Source organism: Ornithodoros turicata, chromosome 2, assembly GCF_037126465.1.
Source record: "Ornithodoros turicata isolate Travis chromosome 2, ASM3712646v1, whole genome shotgun sequence".
NCBI lineage: Eukaryota > Metazoa > Arthropoda > Arachnida > Ixodida > Argasidae > Ornithodoros > Ornithodoros turicata.
The window spans coordinates 128194468-128218949 of NC_088202.1; the positions used below are offsets into that span (position 1 = coordinate 128194468).

At 46.0% G+C, this 24482-nt stretch overlaps 1 protein-coding gene across 1 annotated transcript in view; it reads right to left on the minus strand.

The window, feature by feature from the left end:
* The window catches only part of LOC135384030 (uncharacterized), a 52660-nt gene that overhangs the window by 16292 nt on the left and 11886 nt on the right, over window positions 1-24482 (minus strand). The window contains exon 2 of the mRNA XM_064613279.1: window positions 14983-15174. Within this exon, the coding sequence (XP_064469349.1) occupies window positions 14983-15174 (192 nt within the window). The remainder of the gene's footprint in view (window positions 1-14982; window positions 15175-24482) is intronic.

Below are 24482 nucleotides of genomic sequence, written 5' to 3' on the forward strand. Positions count from 1 at the left end.
GGACACGCAGAATCGTAGCAACAATTATGAATAGTCAATGCTTGAAGAAATAATAATTCTCTATTTATATTGTAAGTGAGCGGCGCCGGCAGGGCGGGGAAGAGGAGGAGGAAGAGAGATTGAGAATCGAATGGAACAGAAATAAACAGTTTTGAGACCGCAAAGTCTTACAATTGGCGCAGCCGACACTGAATATGTGGGTTGAGCTCCACGCCGAAGCGGACTCGACCGGACACCTGCTTTTTACAAGCTGTACGCCGGCGGATGAGGAAGCCGTGCAACTTCCCAGAACGGTGAGCAGTGATGCTTTTCGCCAACTTGTGCTTTCAAAAACCAAGAAAACGGCGCAGGAGATCCTTACCGAAGGATCCGTGAAGATCAACATGAGGGTCATTGACTACGAGGAACATATCGGAAGTGCTCTCAGGGTCGCTACACAGGCTTCAACTCTGATGGGTGCTGCGCAGCCTTCCGCAACCGATGCGCTCATTCGGTTAGTGGAGGCACAGAGTCAGCAACTCATACGATGTCAGGAAATGTTCAATTCGGTCCTGCTCTCACAGTCTGCTCCTGTTCGCCCTCACTTCAAGATGATAAAGCCAGACGTTTTTGACAATCAAACAACGAGCCCGGAAGCATGGATAACATTTTACGAGTATGCGTGTGAATGCAATCACTGGTCCACTGACAATGACATGATAAAAAACATGCGACTGTTTCTCTCTGGCATGTCAAAGAAGTGGTACGAGTTGCGCCTTCCCAAGCATAGTTGCGACACCTGGTTGCAGTGGAAGGAAAGCTTCTTGAAGTCGTTTCGAGAAAATCCCATTGATAACTGGGACAAAGCAATTTTTCACAAGTTTAGATCCGGCTCTACCCTTGACTATTTCTACGAGAAACGCAGACTGCTTCACATAGCCGAACCTAACCTTCCGGACACAGCAGTGATTCATTTGGTTGTGCATGGACTACCAAAAGACATGCAGACGCAAGTTTTAGTGAGAGCGCCAACAACCGTCGAGAGTCTCCTTGACTGCCTTAAGGATTTGAGCACCCGACACTACCCCTCACCACCCCTGGATACTGCATTTCGTTCCCACAAAACTGCGACACCCCTCCGAAGGACGGAACCAGTGGACAAGCCACAAGTAAAGGACTACGCTGGTTCCCGGCAACTCAATACTGCGACAAGCGACAATCTCCAAATTACACGCGGAGAAATTTTAAACTAATAAACGAGGGTGCCCAGTCCTACCCGACGACACCAAAGGAGACTGTTTTCCTTCTTCACACTAATCTTCTGTTCATCAAAGTCATCGTGAATGGCCAGCCCATTAAGGCATTCCTCGACACAGGAGCGTCCATTTCTGTCATTAACTTACACAAAGTCGATCCTACTCAACTCAGACTTGGAAGACCTGTCTCTGTACAAGCATATGATGGTCGTACAACCTTACATAACACATGGGCCGATATTACACTAACGTTCCAGGAAAGAACTGTCTCAATCCATGCCTTGGTAATGCCTGTTGTCCAGTATGAGTTTCTCCTCTCACGACCTGACATGAAAACTCTCAAGATGAACCTCTACTGGGATGACAAGGTAGACATCGACCCACGGGAAGACATTAAACCAGTACTATGCCTTCAGGATGCAGAGGACATCAAACAAGCCTACCCCGATCTGTTCTGTTCACAGGGTTACCCTCCAGGATGCAAAAATTAAGCAACGCTTTACTTGGCCTGGAATGAAGGCATCTGTAAAAGAATACGTTCGATCCTGTCATACGTGCCAACTCGCAAAAGCGAAATTTCATCCTCAACCCGATGTACTTACATTACCAGATCACTCTTCGGTGCCCTTCGAAGTCGTCCACCTCGATTTTGCCGAGATCAAGAAGAAGTCAGAGAGTACGAAGAAAACTCAGTCCTTCCTACTGGCCATCGACCAATGCACACGAATGGTTGCCGCGCGAGTGGGAAAAGAAAATTCACACACCATAGTAGCCCTTTTGAGCCGACAGATGTTTCAGGACACCAAGACTATAATATCCGATAACGCATTGGCTTTCAAGAGCAAGCTCCTACAAGAGTTCGCGAGCGAACGTGGCATCGCACTTAGATATGCATCGCCATACCACCCTGCGGGAAACGGTCTTGCCGAACGCGCAATCCGGGATATCAAACAGTACATCACGTTGTACCCTGACTTCCCAGGAGGCTGGAAATGTTGTCTTGAAGCAGCCGTTCACCACCACAATAGATCGGAAACAGCAGCACTTGGATGCTCACCCCACTTCGCAGCTTCCGGTGAGCAAACAGTACTGCCTGCAGACAAGCAACTTCATATCCAGGACGGTGTACAGCTGCATGAGAGACGCACTACTCCTACTGAAGAACTAAGCTACAGACAGTCAATGAAGAGGTCCTACGATAAGCGCCACTCGAACAAGATCCCTGTGGTACGAGTAGGAGACCTGGTCATGGTACGCAAAGGTATCCCTGGTACGGCTCGCAGTATCCACGGCCCCTACATCGTCCAGAAAACAGCTCACAAAAACGACGTCCTCAAAAACATTGTATATGTAGCGCCGTCTGGACATTCTGAATGTGCGGCAGCAAGTAATGTCATCCCTTACCATCTCAGGAGAGATGAAGCTCAACTGGGGGAGAATTGTAAGTGAGCGGCGCCGGCAGGGCGGGGAAGAGGAGGAGGAAGAGAGATTGAGAATCGAATGGAACAGAAATAAACAGTTTTGAGACCGCAAAGTCTTACAATATTAATCGAAAGCTACCAAATACGAATCTAGCAAGTGAAGAGCAAAATACAGGAACATGTAGAGAGATGGAGAAGTAGAATCTCACTCACACACACACGCACACACACATACAATCACAGCAACAGTTAGCATTAGTCAGTACTAGAAATAGTATGCTTAAAGAGGAAGAAGCAGAACCTAGGAACATGTAAATAGATGAAGGAAGTATGCCGGAGTATAATCAGACACACAGAATCGTAGCAACAATTATGAATAGTCAAGGCTCCAAGGAATAATAATTCTCTAAATAAATAATTGGGTGTTTATGTCGCGAGACAAGAATAATAATTCTCTATTTATATTATCGAAAGCTACGAAATACGAATCTAGCAAGTGAAGGGCAAAATACAGGAACGTGTAGATAGATTGAGAAGTAGAATCTCACTCACTCACTCACGCACACACACTCACGCGCGCGCACACACACACACACATACAATCATAGCAACAGTTATCATTAGTCAGCACTAGAAATATTATGCTTAAAGAGGAAGAAGCAGAACTTAGGAATATGTAAATAGATGAGGAAAGTATGGCGGAGTATAATCGGACACGCAGAATCGTAGCAACAATTATGAATAGTCAATGCTTGAAGAAATAATAATTCTCTATTTATATTAAGCGAAAGCTACCAAATACGAATCTAGCAAGTGAAGAGCAAAATACAGGAACATGTAGATAGATGGAGAAGTAGAATCTCACTCACACACACACGCACACACACATACAATCATAGCAACAGTTATCATTAGTCAGCACTAGAAATATTATGCTTAAAGAGGAAGAAGCAGAACTTAGGAACATGTAAATAGATGAGGAAAGTATGGCGGAGTATAATCGGACACGCAGAATCGTAGCAACAATTATGAATAGTCAATGCTTGAAGAAATAATAATTCTCTATTTATATTAATCGAAAGCTACCAAATACGAATGTAGCAAGTGAAGGGCAAAATACAGGAACATGTAGATAGATGGAGAAGTCGAATCTCTCTCTCTCTCTCTCTCTCACACACACACACACACACACACACATCGTAGTAACAATTATCAATAGTCAATGCTTGAAGGAATAATAATTCTCTATTTATATTATCGAAAGCTACCAAATACAAATCCAGCAAGTGAAGGGCAAAATACAGGAACATGTAGATAGCTGGAGAACGTATGGAGCAGTAGAATCAACCACGCAGAATCGTAGCAACAATTATCAATAGTCAATGTTAGAAATACCATGCTAACAGAGGAACATCAAATAATCATTGAAGGGGTAGAATCATGGCGAGCAGTCATAGAAGTAATTAAAATAATCTGTAGTCAATGGTAAAAACTGTCAGAAGGATATTAACACAACTTTAAATTAAAGAGTTGACTTGTAAGCATGCTGTCATTGCGACCTGAACTAGGGCGGATACCAAGGAACACGAATTTCAAAAGCAGGACAGTTTTTGTCAAGCTGAAAGAGGCGACAAAGCTTACATTCTTTTGCATTACATGTGCATGCATTAAACGCAATATTGACTCACATTCTCGAATTTTGTGGACTATTTCCATGAGAAGAACACAATAACACGCACGCACACACTCAGAGAGACATGTTCACTGATCTCCCGGTAACATCTCATTACGGCCGAAGTCTCATTACGGCCAAAGTCTCATTACGGCCGAAAGTCTCATTACGGCAGAAAGTCTCATTACGGCAGAAAATCCTTCAATCCCCAAGTCTCTCGTTTCGGCCAAATCTCATTACGGCCGAAGGTAGTCTCATTTCGGTCGAAGATGTTTCATCACGGCCAAAAAGAAAAAAGAAGCATCCACTATATTAGCAATCGCTGTGTTTTATGCTTCCCAAAGTGTGTCCGAGGCGGTGCGTCCCCACGGCTTGTGTCACACACAGTGGTTCATGCACACAATATTGCGACAGTGTTTCATGCATCCCTCATGAAAAATGTTTTTATTGTCATACTGTGTCACATGATATTTGTATGTGTTACGCCATTTTGTCTCAGTATTCGAGCAACATCCTACTCGTTGGTTCTGTGAGCAAACTGTGAGTCTGTGTGTTCTGAAAAGTTACTCCACAAGGGAGCCCACTGGGAGCTCCAGGAGCCACATGACCTATGACCATGATCTTTTCCCCCACTTGCTGCCTTCTACAATTTACGTCCACCTGAAATAAAAAAAAAAGTATATAAGATGCTGAACAAAACGACATATGCTCTTGTTTGATGATGACCGCAAGACATATGCTGTCAAGCAGACTTTTTTTTCATATATTCAAAACATATTCAAGAATTATGGACAACAATGACAATTACATCATAATGATGCAGCTGCATAGCCAGGAAAATATTTCAGGAGGTGTTTTATGAGGCTTTACATGTGATGGAGGAGTCCCCCTCGTCGGTGCTTTATCCAGACCCCCCCTACACCCCACAAATGTTCAGTGACACCCCCCTAACATTTTTGGAGGGCACCCCCTACAGGGGGTGCCCTTGCAATTCCAGCTTCAGACACGTCTGTAATGATATGTTGAGCTGTAATGACGCAACTATAGTGATGACCTCCATCCCCAATTTTTTCCAACACCCCTCTCGTGCTTGGGATTCTGGATAAACCACTGCCCCTCGTTCATGTTTGTGGGGCACTACATTAGTGCTTATGCCACTGCGCTGATGTCACAATGTTATAAGCGTGTGTCACTCTGGGCATTCGGAATTCCTCTAAGCTACAATATGTAAATTCAGAATCAGCATATCCGAAGGGTAAGCATCAGATGTTACCTGCAGGCTTCATGCTGAAACGCGTGTGCGCAAACGTTGCGTGTGCGCAAACGTGGAGGGCGACGTCGTTAGTGTAATCATACACGCAGGACAATTGCGGGCATATGGAGTAGTGGCAGCAACCTGAAAACGATACATTTTCGCGTTATATATGAGTAATCAAAAATATACCTTCCTACGTGTTTCGTTTTGTCGTTTGTAAGGAGCGCTAGTAAGGGAACAGCACTTGGTTGGTCACATGCAAGCCACAACGCGAGAGGTGCCGATATTCCGATCACACGATCAAAAATTAAAAGTCTAGAACCATGCACACTTCCCATGCAACTACTTCCCCAGCATCTTGAGACACGACACGCATGTATTCAGTGTCACAGTGTGATGTGAAATGATACGCAGGAATCAAAAAGATGCCAACATACCTGTAATCCATTGTCTCATAACTTCGCTTCGTTTCTGGCAGCTACCATGAAGTGCAATGCACTATTTACAAGTTTTGTTTCGCCATGCTGCACATTTCGCAAGCGTCACGCAATCCCACGTGACCTCTTTTTGATCAGTGAAAATAACTCGCGCCATGGACATGTATGTTCATGCACAATTACTGCACGAATGTGAATTCGTGCACTACTTTTATAAGAAACGAGAAAAGGAAAGTCATGCATGCATCATTTCATGAATTGTAATGTATCACTGTTTCATATTCACATGTTTCCATTATGTGAATGAACTATAATGCAACTAAATTCATCTCATGGTCATGCATTGTGTTTACCTGGAAGTCACATTCTTAAGGTTTGTCATTTTTTGTCTTGATGAAGATTTATGATAGCCTTGTATGAAATAACGGATACATATCAACATGTATGCAGCTTGTGCACATTAAAACCAGCCATGTAGAGTCAAATGCTTGTGTTTTTTTTTATATTCTAGCCTATTCACGGTTGCTCTTTGCTTCTTGCAGGTCTACTCATTCCAGAAGCAAGAACTGTACCATCGTAAAGCGAATGAAAATAAACTGACGTCGACTGAGATAGGTGTTCCTTCTTGGCCAGTGACTGTAGGATGACTCCAAAAAACGTCACAACAAAGGCGTTGTTCAACTAGCTCTCCACAAGTAGCTAACTTCACATAGTAGCAACATCAACACCACCTTTGGGGTGTACACATTACACAATATGCTGCATGTGCTGTGGTATGATAACATTCAGATTGTCTCACAATATGCGTATATATATGATAAGGGCCCTAAGGGTACACTGCATGGCTTATACCCTCTGGAATCTATATCCATACCTGGCTGCAACATTGCATATCAATGCCCGTTACAATACACATTTTGACTTTTGGCCGTTATGAGACATCTTCGGCGGTAAGACTACCTTCGGCCGTATTGAGACTTTGGCCGTAATGAGACACTTAGGGATTAAAGCATTATCGGCCCTATTGAGACTTTCGGCCGTACTGAGACATCGGCCGTAATGAGATACAATCGTCAAGACCAGGCATGGCATTCTCGGGTCGTTCGGAGTACAGTTACTATATAGTGACTGTAGTTCGGACCGTCTACGGTAATCTGATGCCAAGTGTTTTCGCCCAGAATCTTTTAGTCCCCGAGACTTGGGAATTTTGGAAATGAAGTAAATTATTATTATTATATATTTTTTTACGTAATGCGGCCGTAGTCGGGTTTTGTGACAGTGGCGTCGTGACTCTTTCCCGACCAAGAAAAGAGGGATGTTCCTGGAGTGACCTGTGAGAGCCCCGTTTAACGAGGTTTTATAAGGGATTATTGGATGAGTTTGGGAGACTCGCCACGTGGTTGATCTGGAGAACTAAAGAATGTGTGGCGGCCCGTGTGTGATGACGAAGACGTGCCTCTGCTGCCACGCGCTACGGCGCTGGCACGGCAGTTCCACCGGCGCGGCCATGGAGACAGGCCACCGTCACCGCCTCTCCGTGGCATACCATCATCGCCGGTCGGGGCTCATGTAGAGGAAGACCACCGTCCTCTACATTTGGTGACCCGAACAACGAACACCATGTTCGGCATAATTCGGCCTAGCACCATCCCAAATTTCTGCAAGCCCACCTCCGAAGGTACGGTGCAACGTTCTACCGAGGAACCGCTAGGCGACGACGTCAATTCACCGCGGCTCCACTCATCGCAACGCCCGACCGCGCCACACCATGGTCCTACCCACCTTACCCATCTACCCAGATCACGTCGCCATGGTCTCGCACTCTGCGTCACGTCGCCACACGCTTCACGATGGCACTCCTCGGGCTACCACCAGCGGCACCTTCCCGAGCATCACGCTCCTGTACCGGTCGCGGTACGCCGCTGTCGACCGCGCCACCCGCATCTGCTACGCCAGCGGTCAAGGAACCCTGCCCGCCTCGCCTTCCCACCTGGCTTTTGTGCAACATAGTGGCAGTCCAGTCCATCCAATTGCGGTCAAGGGGGCAGCGGGACCAACGTTCCACCGGGGTCACGCACGGAGGCCACAGTGAGTTTTACTCCCGGTCTCCACGTGCTTCACGATGGTCCTCCCCGGCACTCTCCGTGGTGACAACACTACGAGCTCAACGCTCACGAACCGGTCGCGGTTCTGTCGCCCCACTCTCTTATCACTTCGGCCTACATGCATGCTCTCCGCTTTGGCCCGCCCCTGGAACCCTCCCGGCCAGCTCTTGTCCGCACCGTTCAGCCCGCCACTTCTGTCCACTCATCACAAGACGCAAGACCAGCCGTCCCTGTTCCACGTGTCGCCCGTCTTCCTCCTCTTCCTGTATCGACGCGGAATCTCAACCGCCAGCTCTACACCGCTCCGCGTCTGAGGGGGGGAGTGATGTGGCGGCCCGTGTGTGATGACGAAGACGTGCCTCTGCTGCCACGCGCTACGGCGCTGGCACGGCAGTTCCACCGGCGCGGCCATGGAGACAGGCCACCGTCACCGCCTCTCCGTGGCATACCATCATCGCCGGTCGGGGCTCATGTAGAGGAAGACCACCGTCCTCTACAAATGTAAACACAAGGGGGACATCAGCGGTTTTCCCGCCGGAGAAGTTTGGAAATAGCGACGGCGGCAATAGTAGCGGTATGGTTCCACGACCGGTTTGAAGTATCAAGTGCAGGTTGCTGCACCGTGCAGTTAGATTATTTTTGTGACGTGTGTAAGTGTTGCGTGCCACGATGTGATGTCGAGGAAAATGCCAAAAGGCACCATGCCGACAAGAAGACGTCTCAGGCTTCGAAGAATCTTTGGACTTCCTCACCTCTACAGTGAGCTGACGAGACTAACGTAAAAATTGTTTAGTTAGGTAGCCTGTGCGGCAATTTTGTGTTTAAGGATTTGTGCAATTTGTCGGGTAGCCTGTGTGGCGATCCTTCTTGTGAGGAACAGAGATATCAAGAAGCAAGTGTGGCCAGTTTGATTTTAAGTTTCTTGAGAATACAGTGTCTTTCGGTAATTTGTTGTGCAGCCTGTGTGGAATTTCAGCGATAGGTGAAGATTTGCCGAGCGTGAACGGGAGCCTGTATTCATTGCGAGGCATCGCGAGACCACTGCTCGTAATCCGCTCCACCCGCTGAGTCCCAATCTGGATTAGCACGAAGCTCCAGACTTTACTCAGTATCGTCCCGACCGAGCCCGTGACCGGTACCTGTATGCTCTTGCTGAGCCCCAGACAGCGCCAGGAAAGCCTGGTTTAATCGCAGAAGGCAAAAGGATTGAGGATCAGACGATATTCGCTTCCAGCACTAGATAATATAGTTCCAAATTTTCGTTAGAGTCGGCGTCCTGCAGTCGTGCTGTGAGACTGTTGGTAAGGGTATCTTCGTTCAGTGCCGCGGCTCCTACATAGACATGCATTTCCTTCTGTTGGGTGTTCCATTGCTTGGGCTGCCGCATCGGCAACAAGTTGCACAAATGTCCTTGATTGGAAAAATCCACACAAAAAGCCCGCGTTCTCGCGGCTAGTAGCGTTCGTTTACTTTTCCTTGTTTGTAAAGTATGTATAAAAGATACGTAAATCATGTTTGTAATTACATTAACATTATCTTCTCACTGACATATTCATATATATTACGTCTGAAATGTTAGTTTTGGCCTGCTGTACAAGGATGCACATGTCGTAATTTGCCTTGAGCACGTTTTCAATTTGTGTACCACCCTTGTATTGCGTGCGTGAGCTTTCAAATGATTATGATGATGATTAAGGTTATGGTAGCTTTTTGTTCCGCTTCCCCAGCGGAAAAATAGTTCCGACGCCACCGCCTCAAAATGACGTCTTCTATGACGTGCGACCAGGACAGGATAGCAGTTTTGACAAAAGCACCCGCTTGAGGGCAGTTGTACCAATGGCGGGTTTGTGTCACCCCTGTGGTTGTAACTACCCTCAAGCGGGCGGTTTTGGCAAAACTGCCATCTTGTCCTGGTCTCACGTCATAGAAAACGTCATTTTGAGGACATGTGACTTTGTTTACACGTCGTTTTGCTGCTTACCGACATATTTCCGTGGCATAACTTAAAAACCCGAGACTATCCTCTCCTCTATCCTCTCGTTATGTTTCCGTGCTTACAAAGCCAAGAGATGAACGTGTTTTGCTGCATAAACGATGCGGTACTGTATCGGCGCTTCCAGCCGCCGGACGAAGAAGCCGACGAGACAGCAGCGTCACCCGGCGCGTGGCTCGCAGCTTCTCATCCTCACGGACGTTCAGTCCAGTCCAGTCTTCGGACAACAAACTGCTGTCCCCAACTTGGAATACACTCTCATTCCTACACTGGTGACCCGTCAACGGACAGCAGCAGCCATGCAGCCAGCAGTAGCAGTTGACAACAACGGGGCTCCTAGTCAACCTCCTGCCCCGCCTCCTCCCGCAGCCGTAAGCTCCGCCGCCGTTCGCCTTCCGCCGTTCTGGCACAGGAACCCGTCGATATGGTTCATCCAAGCGGAGACCCAGTTTCAGCTGGCTGCCATTTCACAGCAGCTTACCATGTATCGTCACATCGTCGCTGCCTTTCCTCCAGAGATTGCGATGGAAGTGGCAGACGTTCTTCAGGCCCCACGGCCTCGCGATCAGTACTCCCATCTCAAGACCGCCATCCTGGATCGCACCACGCTAACTGAGTGGAAACGGCTGGGCCACCGCCGCCCATCTCAGCTGTTACGTTCCATGATAGCTTTGCTCGGGGACCGCGCCCCCACTTTCGACGCACAGCTTCTTCGCGAGCTCTTCATGCAGCGCCTTCCATCTCAGGTCCAAATGAGTCTGGCTGCCGCATCAAGCCTGCCGCTTGCAAACCTTGTAGAACAGGCTGACAAAATTATGGAAGTTGTCGGTCCCGTCGCGCAGAAAGAACTGCATTGTTTACAAACGGTTTGGCCGCCGATCACGGACGGCGCCATCTTTAAGGACACGTGTGCCTTGACGTTTACTGCGACATGCGACCAGGACCTGTCCAGGATTCATTGCGTTAGCCCAGCACGCTTTCGTCTACGGAGCAATACATTAGATGCCACTCCTTTCGCTGGTTCCCAGGGTGGTCGGACTCTCTCAAAAAAAGCGTGACCACAAGCGAGCTGCCATCCGTCACCAGAGCAAGGGATGGCAGGTGGTTTCGTTTTTGTCATTTCCAGTTCCCGTTGGTTCGCAGAGCAGCATGAAGATGACGGTTTACTGTGTGTATTCATCAGTATTCATCTTTGGATTATTATTGTCTTCGAAAATACATGCCTACGTTTGTTACGATTGGTGACGATTTATTGATTTAGCTCGCAAAGGATACATACGCCACTTCAACACGTCATGGCGGTAAACATCATCTTCATCACGTTCATCTGTGTTGGTGGAAAGCGTTGGCGGTGTCTTAGGTAATCCTGATCGGCTGTACTATAGCAGTGGGACCGGTGGCTTTTAAAAGTTGGTGAGTGTGTTTAAAAGTGAAATAATGGATGGAAGTGAGAGTATTCTTACGCTACTAGAGTACTATTCGTACGCTTTCAATATTCACCTGGCTTCGGTGACGCTGCGCCTGAATTGATAGCTGGTAAGAGATAGCTGATAGATAATTGATAGCTGGACAATAAAAGCTGTTGCCCTCTCATTCGGTGATTCATTGGCTTTTCAACTCCGCTTCTGCTGAAGATACGGTTCATCGACAGAAGTATGACAGAACAACTGTCAAGCCTGTCTGACCAATAACAGGAAAACACCAGCTTGAATTGGGAATTGTAACACTAGGTTGAATTGGGAACTACATCCAAGGACCCCCGGTACAGCGAGTGTGAGGTGGGAGCCAGGCTAGTGAGCTCAGTGCAAAGCGTTTATGTGGGTTTTATTTTATTGGTACTAATACAGATGGTAATGTGCCTCTTTGCTTACTCCTCTGTAATCCGTCCTGTTATAAAACAACGCAGGTACCATTTTTCGGAGGTATCTGTAAGAAATCGCATTATCTGTACTCCACAAAAAAAAAAAAAAAAAAGACAGGAACAGAAGGAACAGTCGCAATACGCTCAATAAAACCGTTACAGCAAGTGTAATCGCTTTCCCGACAAATCCACACGAAGTGGACAGGAGAAGAAGATGAGTGTAGGCCGTCAAACGTACGTGTCACAAAATTAGCTACTCCGTGAATTCTGTCTTTTTTAGGCCAATTATTCTAATTGATTGCCGTAATCAGACCGTATATCGTTCGTGATGTGTGTTCTCAATTCAGAAATGAACTTCCAACTAGCTTGGATCTTGTCGCTTTGTCCCACTCAGGTAATGAGACTTCTGCGTCCTTTTGGTGTGGGTGCAACCTTTGCAAAGTTACTGTAAAAGGTATAAAAGAAAACACACACAAGTGCGGTGCGCAGGAAGAAAAGCTAAAAAAATTGTAATAACGCTGACAAACCTGCTTCTGCATATCGTCTTATGCCTTTTTGGCCGCTGAGGACAGAAATCTGTCGTTCGCACTTTCAAGCGATTGAAACCGGCAAAATTATACAACCGATTCACACATTTTTTATTTGCATGACGGCCACCACATACACTTTTGACTGGTTCCGATATCGGACTATCGACTCACACAAAAAGTTCGCTTTCCCACCGCTACGTGACCACGCAGAGCGCCACCTTTAGTCTGTGCACGAGGCGTATAGTATATCTATCTAATCTCATAGATAAAATATAATTCACGTTTGATATGACAACGCTTACCTTGTGATTCCGATAGCTCTACTCAATTCTGCACGTATCCCGAATGTTTGTACGTGTTCAACGCAATTACACTGCTTTCCTTGCTTCCTACGCTGGACGTCGTTCCCTCCACCGGCTCGTTTCCCCGTTTGTTATCCCACGTGACTGCACAAGGTTGGCAACAAACGGAGAAGCTCAGCTGTTGTTAGGGGGCAGAAATTCGTCCACTAATCCGCGCTTGGCTGTCCATGACCATGGATGGCTGCGCAAGGGGCGGTCACGCTCGAGCATAGGAGAATCTCATTGACGGCGCGCCAAGTACGTTCTCTACAGTCTTCCTTACGTTCATTAGTGCTAGAAAAACGTTGCCGCTGACCTGCAACAGCCCATGACTCTCCAACTAAGAGTGCGAATTCCTTTCGTCAGGTGGGATAACAGGTTCCGCCGTTTAGGCAGAACGCGAATGGGACCATAAAAGTTCGTACGACATGCTCGCGGTGCCTCCCCAAGAAAGGTCTCCCCGATTCCTTCGAGCAACTCTCGGGAAGTTGCTGTCAAATATTTTTATATGTTTGCTTGTTTATAGAGAGAGAGAGAGAAATACATGATGACGATGATATGGGGATGACTTCCGCTTGTTTATAGATGCCCCCTAAGCGTTGGGCAAAAGTAGATATCCGTTAGCAAAGAGCGTTTACGCTACATATTGTAACATACACTGTGACAAACAATGACGTCATCTTTCATATTTGATACGAAGTGACCATGCCATTAGGCTAATTAAGCTAGCTCCTGCCGTTGTGGTTGTAGTTGCAGGACCAGAAAACTAGAAAACCTATCTGTCTGTTCCCCTGTTCGAAACACCTGCACCATGTCAAACACTTGCAATTTTTGTTTGTATTTGTAATGCACGTTGGCCGAAATAAAGTAAAGAAATATATTTATTTTTCATCTTATAAGTGTGTTTTAAGCACGAAAATCAACATTTCCGAGGTGTCCCGAAAGACGGCTGGGGATGAGAGCACAGCTTTATTCGAGGAAGGCTTCTCGAGGAGCGCCTTGGCGCAGGAATCCCCGAAATGGGTTCATGAAACGCATGGGATCTTCGAGTGAAGGAGCGACACTTTCCTCCACTAGTTGGAGTCGAGGCGGAGCGTCGAGTCGAGGCTTGCTCATGGATTCAGCGGTTACTTACCGGTGGTAGTGAACATCTTGACGACGCTCAAGGTTTTAGAAGACAGGGGCCACCGGCTGACCCTCCAATGGGTCCCTAGCCACATTGGAATAAGAGGCAATGAAGAAGCGGATCGGGCAGCTGCTGCGGCTCACCATCGCCGCTCAGCAGTCCCCATCATACTTTCGAATGGGGATAGACGCTCCCTCTTGTCCGCATTGACTTCGCCTTGGGCCTATCAGGAATGGTGTCATAACATCACCCGGTGGTCGCTTCTGTATGCTGTTGACCCAACACTATTATTTGAAATGACAGGCGGCTTCCCTCGCCTCTTTACCTCTCTCGTGCGTCGTTTACGACTTAGCGTCGCATTTACCCCTGCACGCCGGTATAAGCTGGGCCACAGCAACACGGCGCTGTGTTCAACTTGTGGTGTCCCGGCAACAATTCGACACATTCTCGAAGACTGCAGCTAGTACGTACGCGAGCGACGGGCCTTTAAATGTCAACTTGGAATGCTGGATCAGAGGCCATTCAATATCTGCAAAGTTCTCGGCCCATGGAGTAACCCTGGACATCAGTGCCGTGCACTTGACGCTTTCCTTTACTTTCTGAGGGCCACCGGCCTCCTTCACGAACTGTAGGGATTTCCTTCCCTCGTCATCCTTCCATATGAACCTTTTTGGAATGGGGTAGGGTCCTGCACTCAACGCAGTAACACATCCCACATCATCATCATCATCATCCATTCATCTATGTTGTTGTTGTTGTTGTTAACGCAGACCGAATGAGCGAGGCCACAATGCCTGACTTTATCAGATTGGAATGGGAGCTGTTACGGGAAGTAACGGCTTGCCAAGTCATTTTCTTGGCACTTACTTTGAAAAGCTAGCTGCTTGTTTAGTTACTATAGTTGCTCTTTAAATTAATTTTCCTATAACTGCCATATAGTAGAAGTAGTGGTTATACAATAAGTAGGAAGGAGAAGCTGCAATTCCTATACTCAGGAAACACATACCACTTAGTTTTCCAATGAAGACGAGTATGCCAACGGCTGAACGACGATTGCGGACGTTGTCTGGGGACATCAAGCTCGTCGTCTGGTTTTCTGCACCCGATAACGGGCTCGTGGATAGGCCACTGGAAACAGGCAGCAGGTACAGCAGGATCGACAGGGCAACGAAGCAGCCACAGGAACAGCTCATGGTTTCTGTGGAACGAAGTTGACCGTCATCTCCAAGTATATTACCAACAATAACAAAAAATTTACTCATCATTATCTCAACACTAAAGCTAATGCATAACCCAGGACTGGTAAGGGTTATCAAAATTGGAGATGGTAAGAAAAGCGAAATACGTCAACCAGTGCGTCATTAGATACAGGTCAGCATCCTACTAATTGTGGATACCCTATATCTTTCTTGCAGTAAGGTTCGGGTTCACATCTGTCATTTCGACCCCGACGAAGGTAAAGTTCGTGTGCAGCCGGACAGCCGAACATAACAAAAAGGCGGGGTGCTAAATCAGTCATCGGACAAAGCTTGTTGTGCTTACAAATATATACAGGTATATATACATACATATACAGATTAGACAGAACATAACATATTCCGGAACAGGAGCATAACAGGAAGATATTCACATTGATACGTACATCAGTACAGACTAACAGATATAGAGTACGTAGCATTAAAAAGGGAAGAAAAAAAAAACACTGTACACCTGCACATATTACTGAGTGAACTCCAGAGGAGAGTTTTAAAAACGTTTGTATGGGAGTTAAGGATATCAACAGCGTCGTGAATTGCGTTTGTCATTTGTTGAATACGACGATCGGATTTGCAGGTATATGGTGGGATAGGTACATTGTATTCGTGTGCCTGGTTACATTGACAGGTACGACGATATGAAGCTGATGTAATAAAGATGGTATATCGATAAAACTGTGTAAGGTTTTATAACAGAGCATAATACCATGAAAACGGCGTCGCGTTGAGAGTGGTTCAAGGTTAAGAAATAACATTGTCTCGCTATAGACATACATTCTAAAGTCAGGACTCTTTCTCAAAAACACGCTATGTACAATGTGTAGAATTTTTTCTGGACAGGTTAAATCCGTGACGAGTCAGTGTAGGAAAGAGAGTTCCACAGATGAGACGCGCATTCCAGTCGCGGTAAAATTAAGGAACGATACAGGTGAAGAAATACAGAGCGCGAGGTAAAGATTTTGCATGTATATGTGAGCAAGCCAAGAATTTTGAGAGCTGAAGAGCATACGTGAAAGTCATGGTCATGAAAACGCAGCTAGGAGTAGAAAAGGACCCCCAAATCCTTCAGTACATCCACACGCTTCATGGCATCGGAACACATGTACGTATTGCATGTCGGTTTTTCTTGAGTAAGTCCGATGTTTCGTTTTCAATGGATTAATATGCATCCCATTTTTAGAACACCATTCAACCACAGAAGAAACGTCAGTTTGTAGCTTATGAACGTCATTTGGGTCGTGGATAACTTTAAATATGAAAGGTGGAAAAACTAACACCGACTTAGCATAACAAAATAACCAATTTAATCAGACGTTTCGTCTCCCATACAGGAAACATCATCAGTGCACCCTCGGGAGGGAATGAGTGACCGAAAACCAGTTAAGTCTTTTTGTACGTCGGGAAGTGGACCACGGTTGGCGTTGCAAGCGGTAGGCTCTCTTTGTATGTATAATATCTTCACGTCATCGGCGTACTGAAGGACATGAGAATGACGAATACGCTCAGCTAAGTCGTTCATAAAGACATTGAAAAGGAGCGGCCCCAATTGAGCCTTGAAGAACACCTGAAGGGGGAAAGTAAGGAGAAGAAAAGGCGCCATGCACCTTTACGACACAGCATCTGTTACTCAGAAACGGAACGAAGAAAGACGTGAGGGTGCTTCCGAGACTAGTCATATGAAGTTTGTGGAAGTAAAATAGTATGGTCCATCACGTTAAATGCTTTAGAAATGTCGAAATACATTGAATCTACTTGTCCTCGTGCTGAGACACAAAAGGACCCGCAACGGACATAAACGATACAAGATTCATGATAGTGGATCTGCCCGACATGAAACCATGTTGTTGGTCACATATCTGTGACTTGAGAAAAGAATACGTGCGATCATAGATGATCTGCTCAAATACATTTGAAAACGCACACAGCAGACTGACAGGACTATTGTTTGACACATTCAAAGGATCGCCGGATTTCTGACTGGTACAACAACCGAAGTTTTCCAACAGCTGGGGAACACAGAGTCACGTAGAGACGGGTTGAATACATAAGGAGGGAGGGGGCAAAGGAGGTCTGCGTAGGCTTTAATGAATACTGCAGGAATTTTGTCGACCCGTGGCGTCAAAGTAGGTTTTAGTTTCCGAATAGCTGCGATGACCTCCTATGGTGAGAGTAGATTGAATAGTGCGATGATTGAATAGTGCGATCCCTCGCGGAACACCTCTATACAAGAAAGGTCATAAGACGCGTTCGACACGGAGTTCGAATTCGCGTGGTATAGCGGCTTTGCGTTGCCTGCGTTTATATACTGAAGAAACATGCATGTGTAGCGAAGAACTGAGACATCGCGGTTTGATTAGAAGATGCCCTACTGTTAGTGTTCAATGCGTATACGTAGACTGTTTTCGTTTTTAGAAAGACTCACATGTTTCTTTAATGTGAAAGACACGGTGTTTCCAAAATTGAAATTGATTACTCTTGAGATCCATTTAGATGGATTTTATGCGATAAGTATATTAGTATAGTCACGTGATTGTGTCTGCTTAAAGAGTGTCCGGTAGTGAGCAAATAGTATGTAGTGTGTTGTGGAGTTATGCTTTTTGAATTGCCGGTAGTGGAATTGTTTCTTCTCTAGGTGAGATCTGGGCTCCTTCGAGAACCAAGTAGGGTATCAAAGAACATTACTTGTGGTCCGAGTGGGGACAAAAGAACTTACACCTGAATGAACGATATATGTAAATTAAAGAGTAGCACCAATATTAATAATAATAACAGTAATAATTTTATTAATGCCCAAGAATAATCATGAGGGCATTAGTGCTTGTGCCCGTCATGACATATTACAAAACACCATCATAAGCAAATATACATAAACATATCACACACGCACAGAGAACATCAACATACACTAAAAGAAAACGTACATTGAACATGAATGAAAATACCGTTCGGGAATAGAGCGGTGTACGATAGAAAACAATCCTTATACCGATAGATGGCCATTATGAGTTTCATTTCTAGCATATAATCACGTCCCAAGGAGCACACAATATTGCTCCAATATTGGCACTATCCCGGTTTAATTGGGCCTAAGGAGGCCCAATCAAGTCAACGAAGAGCCAAGTAATTGCTGTTGCGCGTTTTGAGCCTCGAATTAATTAGAGATTGATTGTAACTTGCTATGACGATGCCCCTCATCGTCGCAGGAGAGTCACGCTCCCTTTTACACCAGGTGCGGGTTGTGCGTAGAACTTGCTAACCTTTGCCAATGATTCTAGCTGTTAACGCGAAGTTTCCCAGCTCGTATTTGTTTTCTAGTCTGTGTGGCTGGTCGTCCGCTCCGCAACATCCAGGTGAATCTATTGATGAATTTGTTACGGCGCTGCGTACAAACTTAGTACAAACTGAAAGTTTGAGGCCATATGGCTGAAGACATCATTTGTGACCAATTGGTGGAGAAGACATTGAGTCGAAATAACGAGCCCCTTCACAATAACGATCGAAATCCGATGGTGTCCAGAAATGTCAGAAGAGCTCTGAGCGCAGAGCGTTGCTGGGCTGGTTTGGACCAGGGACCAAGCAATTTCGATAGGGAGAAAGGGCGAGAGTCCAGCTGACGAAGAGACTCGGAGAGTGTGGTTCGGGAAGGTTGGTAGTGAGGGCAATGAAGAAGAATATGCTCCAGATCCTCAAGAGCACCACAGTGGCAGCAGGTGGGAGAGTCAACTTGTCTCAAGCGGTAACGCCACTGAGCTGTAAAGGCCACATCGAGGCGCATTCGGTGAATTAATGCAGCATCTTGACGAGAGGTGTTTCGTGGCATGCGGAAAGCGAGCGTTGGATCAACTCTGCTCAACATAGAGCGGGGAAGAATGTCGGTTGTCCGTTGGCGGGAAGCCAGGGGTGTCACTAGGCGTCGCAGAATTGAACGGCGGTCTGCTCTCAGCAGAACAATACGGGCCCGTTTCCGATACGAGAGTGCTGCTTCTGCGGCGCTGTCGGCCTGCTCGTTCCCCACGACACCACAATGGGCTGGAACCCACTGGAGAACTAGCCTGTGGTCTGCGGCGTAGATAGTGTGGTAAGCCATTAACACATCTGTGACGAGGGCTGCGGATGGGCCTCGTATGCCGCAATTTTCAATTGCTTGAAGTGCAGACTTGGAGTCTGTAAAGACTGCCCATTCCCGGGGCGTAAAATCAGCGATGTGTTGTAGAAAGAAAAGAATGGCATAGAGTTCCGCAGCTGTGGAGGAGGTTGGATGTGAAAGGCATTCCCAGCTTTCGTGGACAGCGACGCCTTGCGCCCTCTCGCGACCACTGAGTGAAACTTGCCGCCAAGACAATAGAAAAGTGCTGTAGCAGCTGTTCTATCCAAGGTATCGTAATATTCCCGAGAATACACGTTCAAACATCTCTTCTAAGCTTATAAGGAAAAATATCGTTATACATGCAATACCTTCGGTTCCCCAGATATCCCGCTTTTCGGACCGTGAATACATGGGAGGTATGGGGATTTTCACGCAGGAAACGATTTCATCGTTTAATATCTCTGGTAATGTATGATGCACCGTAATATTCCCGTGGATATGCGGTGTAGGGTACCTCTAGATTCAACATTTAGAAGAAGTGCCAGGGTCACTCAATCGTCTGCGGTTCCCTTGCACGGCAAACTTGGCCCAGATGCCAAACTTCGGAAACAGTCAAAGTGGCTTCTCCGCGTTGCAGCGGTGTGTAGCAGGGAAATTACCTTTACGCGTCAGTTGAACTTTTCTCTGCTTATTTAGATTTAGCAACTGCTTTTGACCTCATTTCTTGAGATAGATATAATTTTGAGAGCATGGTTGGTACATTATGCGCACGGAGGTGGAACACGAATTTTGAAGCCTTATCTCTTGTCATATTAATTATTAAGATGTCGCTGTTCGATGAATTCGTTTGTGTTAACGTATTTGAGAAAATATTAGCAGTATACTTTTTGTTTACCGCCGATTGCCATTCGGTTTTAAGTACATCTGACAACACAACAGTGCATGTTCACGTAATTATATTGCACACTGGTAATAACTTCCCAAAGCATTCCCAGAAGTGCGAGACACACCTTCTTAAAGTTGGCTTGACCGGCGTACTCGCTGCCCTCCATTGAAGCAATGCATCCCATCTGGTTTTGTTAGAATATCTGTTGATCCTGAGCTTTAGAAAGAAATGCCCACACATGGGTGTTGTTGTGAGAGGACCTTCGATGGCGTACAAGTGGAATGGAAGCGCAAGAACGTCACAGTTTTGTTCCTGGAGGACTTATTTTCACCGTGATGGCTTCGTGGCAGAATGCATTGGTGTGCTATTTTTCTCGTACTTGGCCAAAACAATGGGTTCTGGAGAAAATGCCCACGTCAGACATGAAAGGTGAAGTTGTCGCTTACGCTTTGCAACTTTGTGCGCAACTGTGGGCTGCTCCAATGTTGTTCCCACGACAAAAGAAGTGTTGACAAGCTCAGTGTGGCCTGCGAAGCGTCTGTATCTTCATTCCTGAAGGCGGCAGCAACGGGCGGTGTTGGCCCACTGGTGACGATTTTGGTTATAGCTTTCGAGGGCCGTGGTTCGATCCGCGGCCTGCTTAGTGTTTTTTTTTTAAATTATTATTATTATTATATTCATGTATGTTCTATATTTTATTTTTTTGTAGAGGGAGTTATGAGAGTAACGGCAAGAGCGTCAGAGTTTTGGCTTAATAATGCCGTACTGGCTCTATGTCATACTGCATGCTGTTCGGTCTGATTTAGTTGCGGTAATGCTCTGCGATCGCCTGTGCACTTAATATGTGAATAGCCGATGACTTTCCATTGCACTCTGACTTACTTCACCGTTACAGGAATCTCCGTTTTGCACTGTGCCGCACGTGGTTGTTATAATGTAGATGATTGTCAATCCTCTAACATGAATTTTGAACTTGTGGCTTAAACGTCCTTTGTTCTCTGTGAAGGCGCAACTCATCAAAGTTTCATTCGAGATCGATGTGACGACGGAACCAATTATGCGGGTCAACTTTCACGCGTTCTAATGGTAAAGGGAATTAAGATGAACAAACTACCACGCGTGTTTCTTGCAGTTTAAATACATGTCAATCATTTTCGGACATGTGGCTTAAACTTGCTTTATTCCCCAACTTGCCAAAACTTTCGTTCTCAGCATTGTGCAAGGCCGTAATCTCCTTACGGGTTAACTCGTTCTAGGTACCAAAATAAGGAATATATTAAAAATACATGTGTGCTTATTGTCATATATACAGGGTACGGGACGTAAGACAGACTAAATTTTATTAAATCCGCGATTGACTTTTTTTTTCGCCAAAGTCGTTGAATATATCTATTCCCGACGGGATCTACTCAATGGTGGTGGTGTATCAGTAAATAGCGCAGCCGTTAATTAACTTTCGTAATTAATCTTTGTAATTAATGAAAATACGTTGACTGCGTAATTGCAAAGACGTAGAGTACAACCCTGGAGGGTCTACCCCACAAGAACCGACACGACGGCGCCTTTTTGTGTTCTATTAAAAAATGTGCGAAAATACAAAATAATTGAGCACTGCGCGGGTTTTGCGGCCAATTTCTCCTCTCCCTGTCTTGGTGTCACCCCTTTTCAACTGACATCAGGTTGTTCCTGAAATCATGGAACAGCCCGCTTTGTCCCCAGAAGTAAGCGTGAGGGGAATTATTCAGTCTACTTTATCATAAAACCTGCCATCTTTGATCTTCTTTCCGTCATTATCTCGTTTGGTCTGCTCAACACCTTCCAAGGCAGTTCGCGATTTGATGTGACAACTGGCACGTAATAAAACTACCAATGTATTACCTCGGAGATCACAAAACTAAAATCAGCGATTCTGCTGCTCGATAAGTGTGTACGTTCTACGACGATGGGGCATTTTCGCATATTCTTTAAAGGCACAGAAAAGTACTACTGTTTCGATTCTTGCTGACTACACCTCTCAGAGTTATGCTCTACACAGAGCCGTAGCGACGGGGGGGGGGGGGGGGGGGAGGCGAGAGGGGCAGCCGCGAGAGGCCCCTGCAGGTTGGTTGGACAGGATAAAGCGGGAACGAAGAAAATTTGAATCTACGACCTATGCAGTGCAAATGAGCGTTTTCATTTCTTTGTTTACATGGCTTCTGACGGCAGTGGGAGGGGGGGAGGGGGCGCTTCTGATTTACCCTGCCCTGGGCGCAAACTTGCCTCGCTACGGCTCTGGCTCTACAAGTCTGGAATTGCGCGTTCAACTTGTTTTCAGGAATTGTGAAGATTCATTATAAAAGTAGTTCTTTCTTTTCTTTTTTTTACACGACCAAAGAAGTAACGGCTGCTGAGTGTGCGTTCCAAAGCGGTTGCGTCTTGGTTTCTCACGATGGCAACATTCTGGGCTGGTGGTTCAGTGATGCAGATGTCGATTCTAGCTTTCATGTTCCCTGGTTTGATCTGAGTGTCATGCCTTTCTTCTTTTTTATGAAGAGAGTTTTAAGATTACGGCAAGGCAAGAGCATCGCAATTTTCATCCTGAATGGCCTATTATTAGGCACTATGACATAACATGACTAGTATGTGAAAGGTAGACCACTTTTCATTGCGTCCGAACCTACTACATCGTTATAGGAGCTCATGAACAAATTATGAGTTGACCTTTCGTGCCATCTACACTTCACCCACCTTCGTTATCTTATATTCGGTTTTGCTCCATCTTTGTGCTATATTTTTGTTTTAGGAACAGCAAGCCGGCCTTCGGTCAGGCTGACCTTTCCGAAATAAACGTATATCCCCCCACCCACCGCTTTGCAGAATGCCAAGGTGTTAACATTTCAGAACAACAGCAGACAGAGCATCTTTAACCGCCATCGTTACAACAGCAAGGCGCGTGGGGTCGAAATTCTTGTTTCTCTTTTTAAATTTTATTTGTTCATCCTTAACAATGTGCTCTCGTGCGCACTCACAAGACTTCCCATGCATTTTAACCAAACTGTCATGTCAAGTCATGCACGTCCCACGGAGACTGCGGATTAAGCATTATAGTGCTTCCGACGGGAGAGAAAACTTGTACTTGGATCCGCGTTTTTCTTTACCGCTTCTCGCATATTATAAAGTGTCTTCATATGGGACATATAACTGTCGTTGCTTGCTAGTTGAAGTCTCTTATTTCAGGTTATCAATAGCAAGCGCATAGAAGCAGCTTTAGCAGACCGTTTGTAAGGTTATCATGCTTGTCGGTGCCAATTTGCAGTTATGTAAGACTCAGAATCTTATCCACTGGCAAGCCACCTTCAGGCAAGCCACGTTATGAATGGTTTGCTCAAATTTTCTACCATGTTCACCCCATTCCACAATAAAGCGAATTAGACGCCCGCAAAAATTCCAGAAGAATGGCGAATATCTGCGGGAAACACCACGGACGTTTGCGCGACTCTATACTCTTGGTGCGGTGAAAGGAAACTTTGACATAACGTCCGTTGCTCCCTACCATCTTATCACCACAGTTTGCGATTGCACCTTTCTTCCGTTTTCTCGGTTTCTCGGACTTATTTGTGCAGAGTTTACCCAACACATCCAAGATAAGGAGAAGGCCCTCGCCCTACGTCACACAGGAAGGCCCGCTGTTACTATTGTGGATGCTGCTATGAAGTTAATGAAAGAGTGAACGAGAAGAAAGCTCGAAGCAGATCGCAAAGTTGGAAAGGCCTCCATAGGTGACGTAAGCGCGCAGGCCCGACGCTATCTAGGAGGTGTTGGTTTACCAACCACACTCTTAAAAATGAACTTCACCGCATAGCACGCTCCGAGCCAACCATAATCTCAAATGATATCGTTATCTGCCCTGATTTGTTGAAAACAAGAGGCGTACACCTTTTCTGTGACAATTATGAACAGCATAAGTGTCACAAAAAAGGCGTACGCCTCCCGTTTCCATCAAATCAGGGCAGATAACGATATCATTTGAGATGATGGTTGGCTAGGAGCGTGCTATGCGGTGAAGTTCATTTTTAAGAGTGCACTTTTTGTGTCGAACGTGACTCTGCTGCCACTTATAGATGTTCTGAAGATAAGCACCCTTCCGCTTGTTTGTTTGTTTATTTAGAAGAAGGTGTTGGTAACCGACAAGCCTTCTTGATGGTGGCGGGAAGAGACTGTAACACGCAAAATTTGAAATTAAGCATTGAAATGTGCTCATGATAAGGCCAAGAACAAACTGAAGCATATGGTACAGT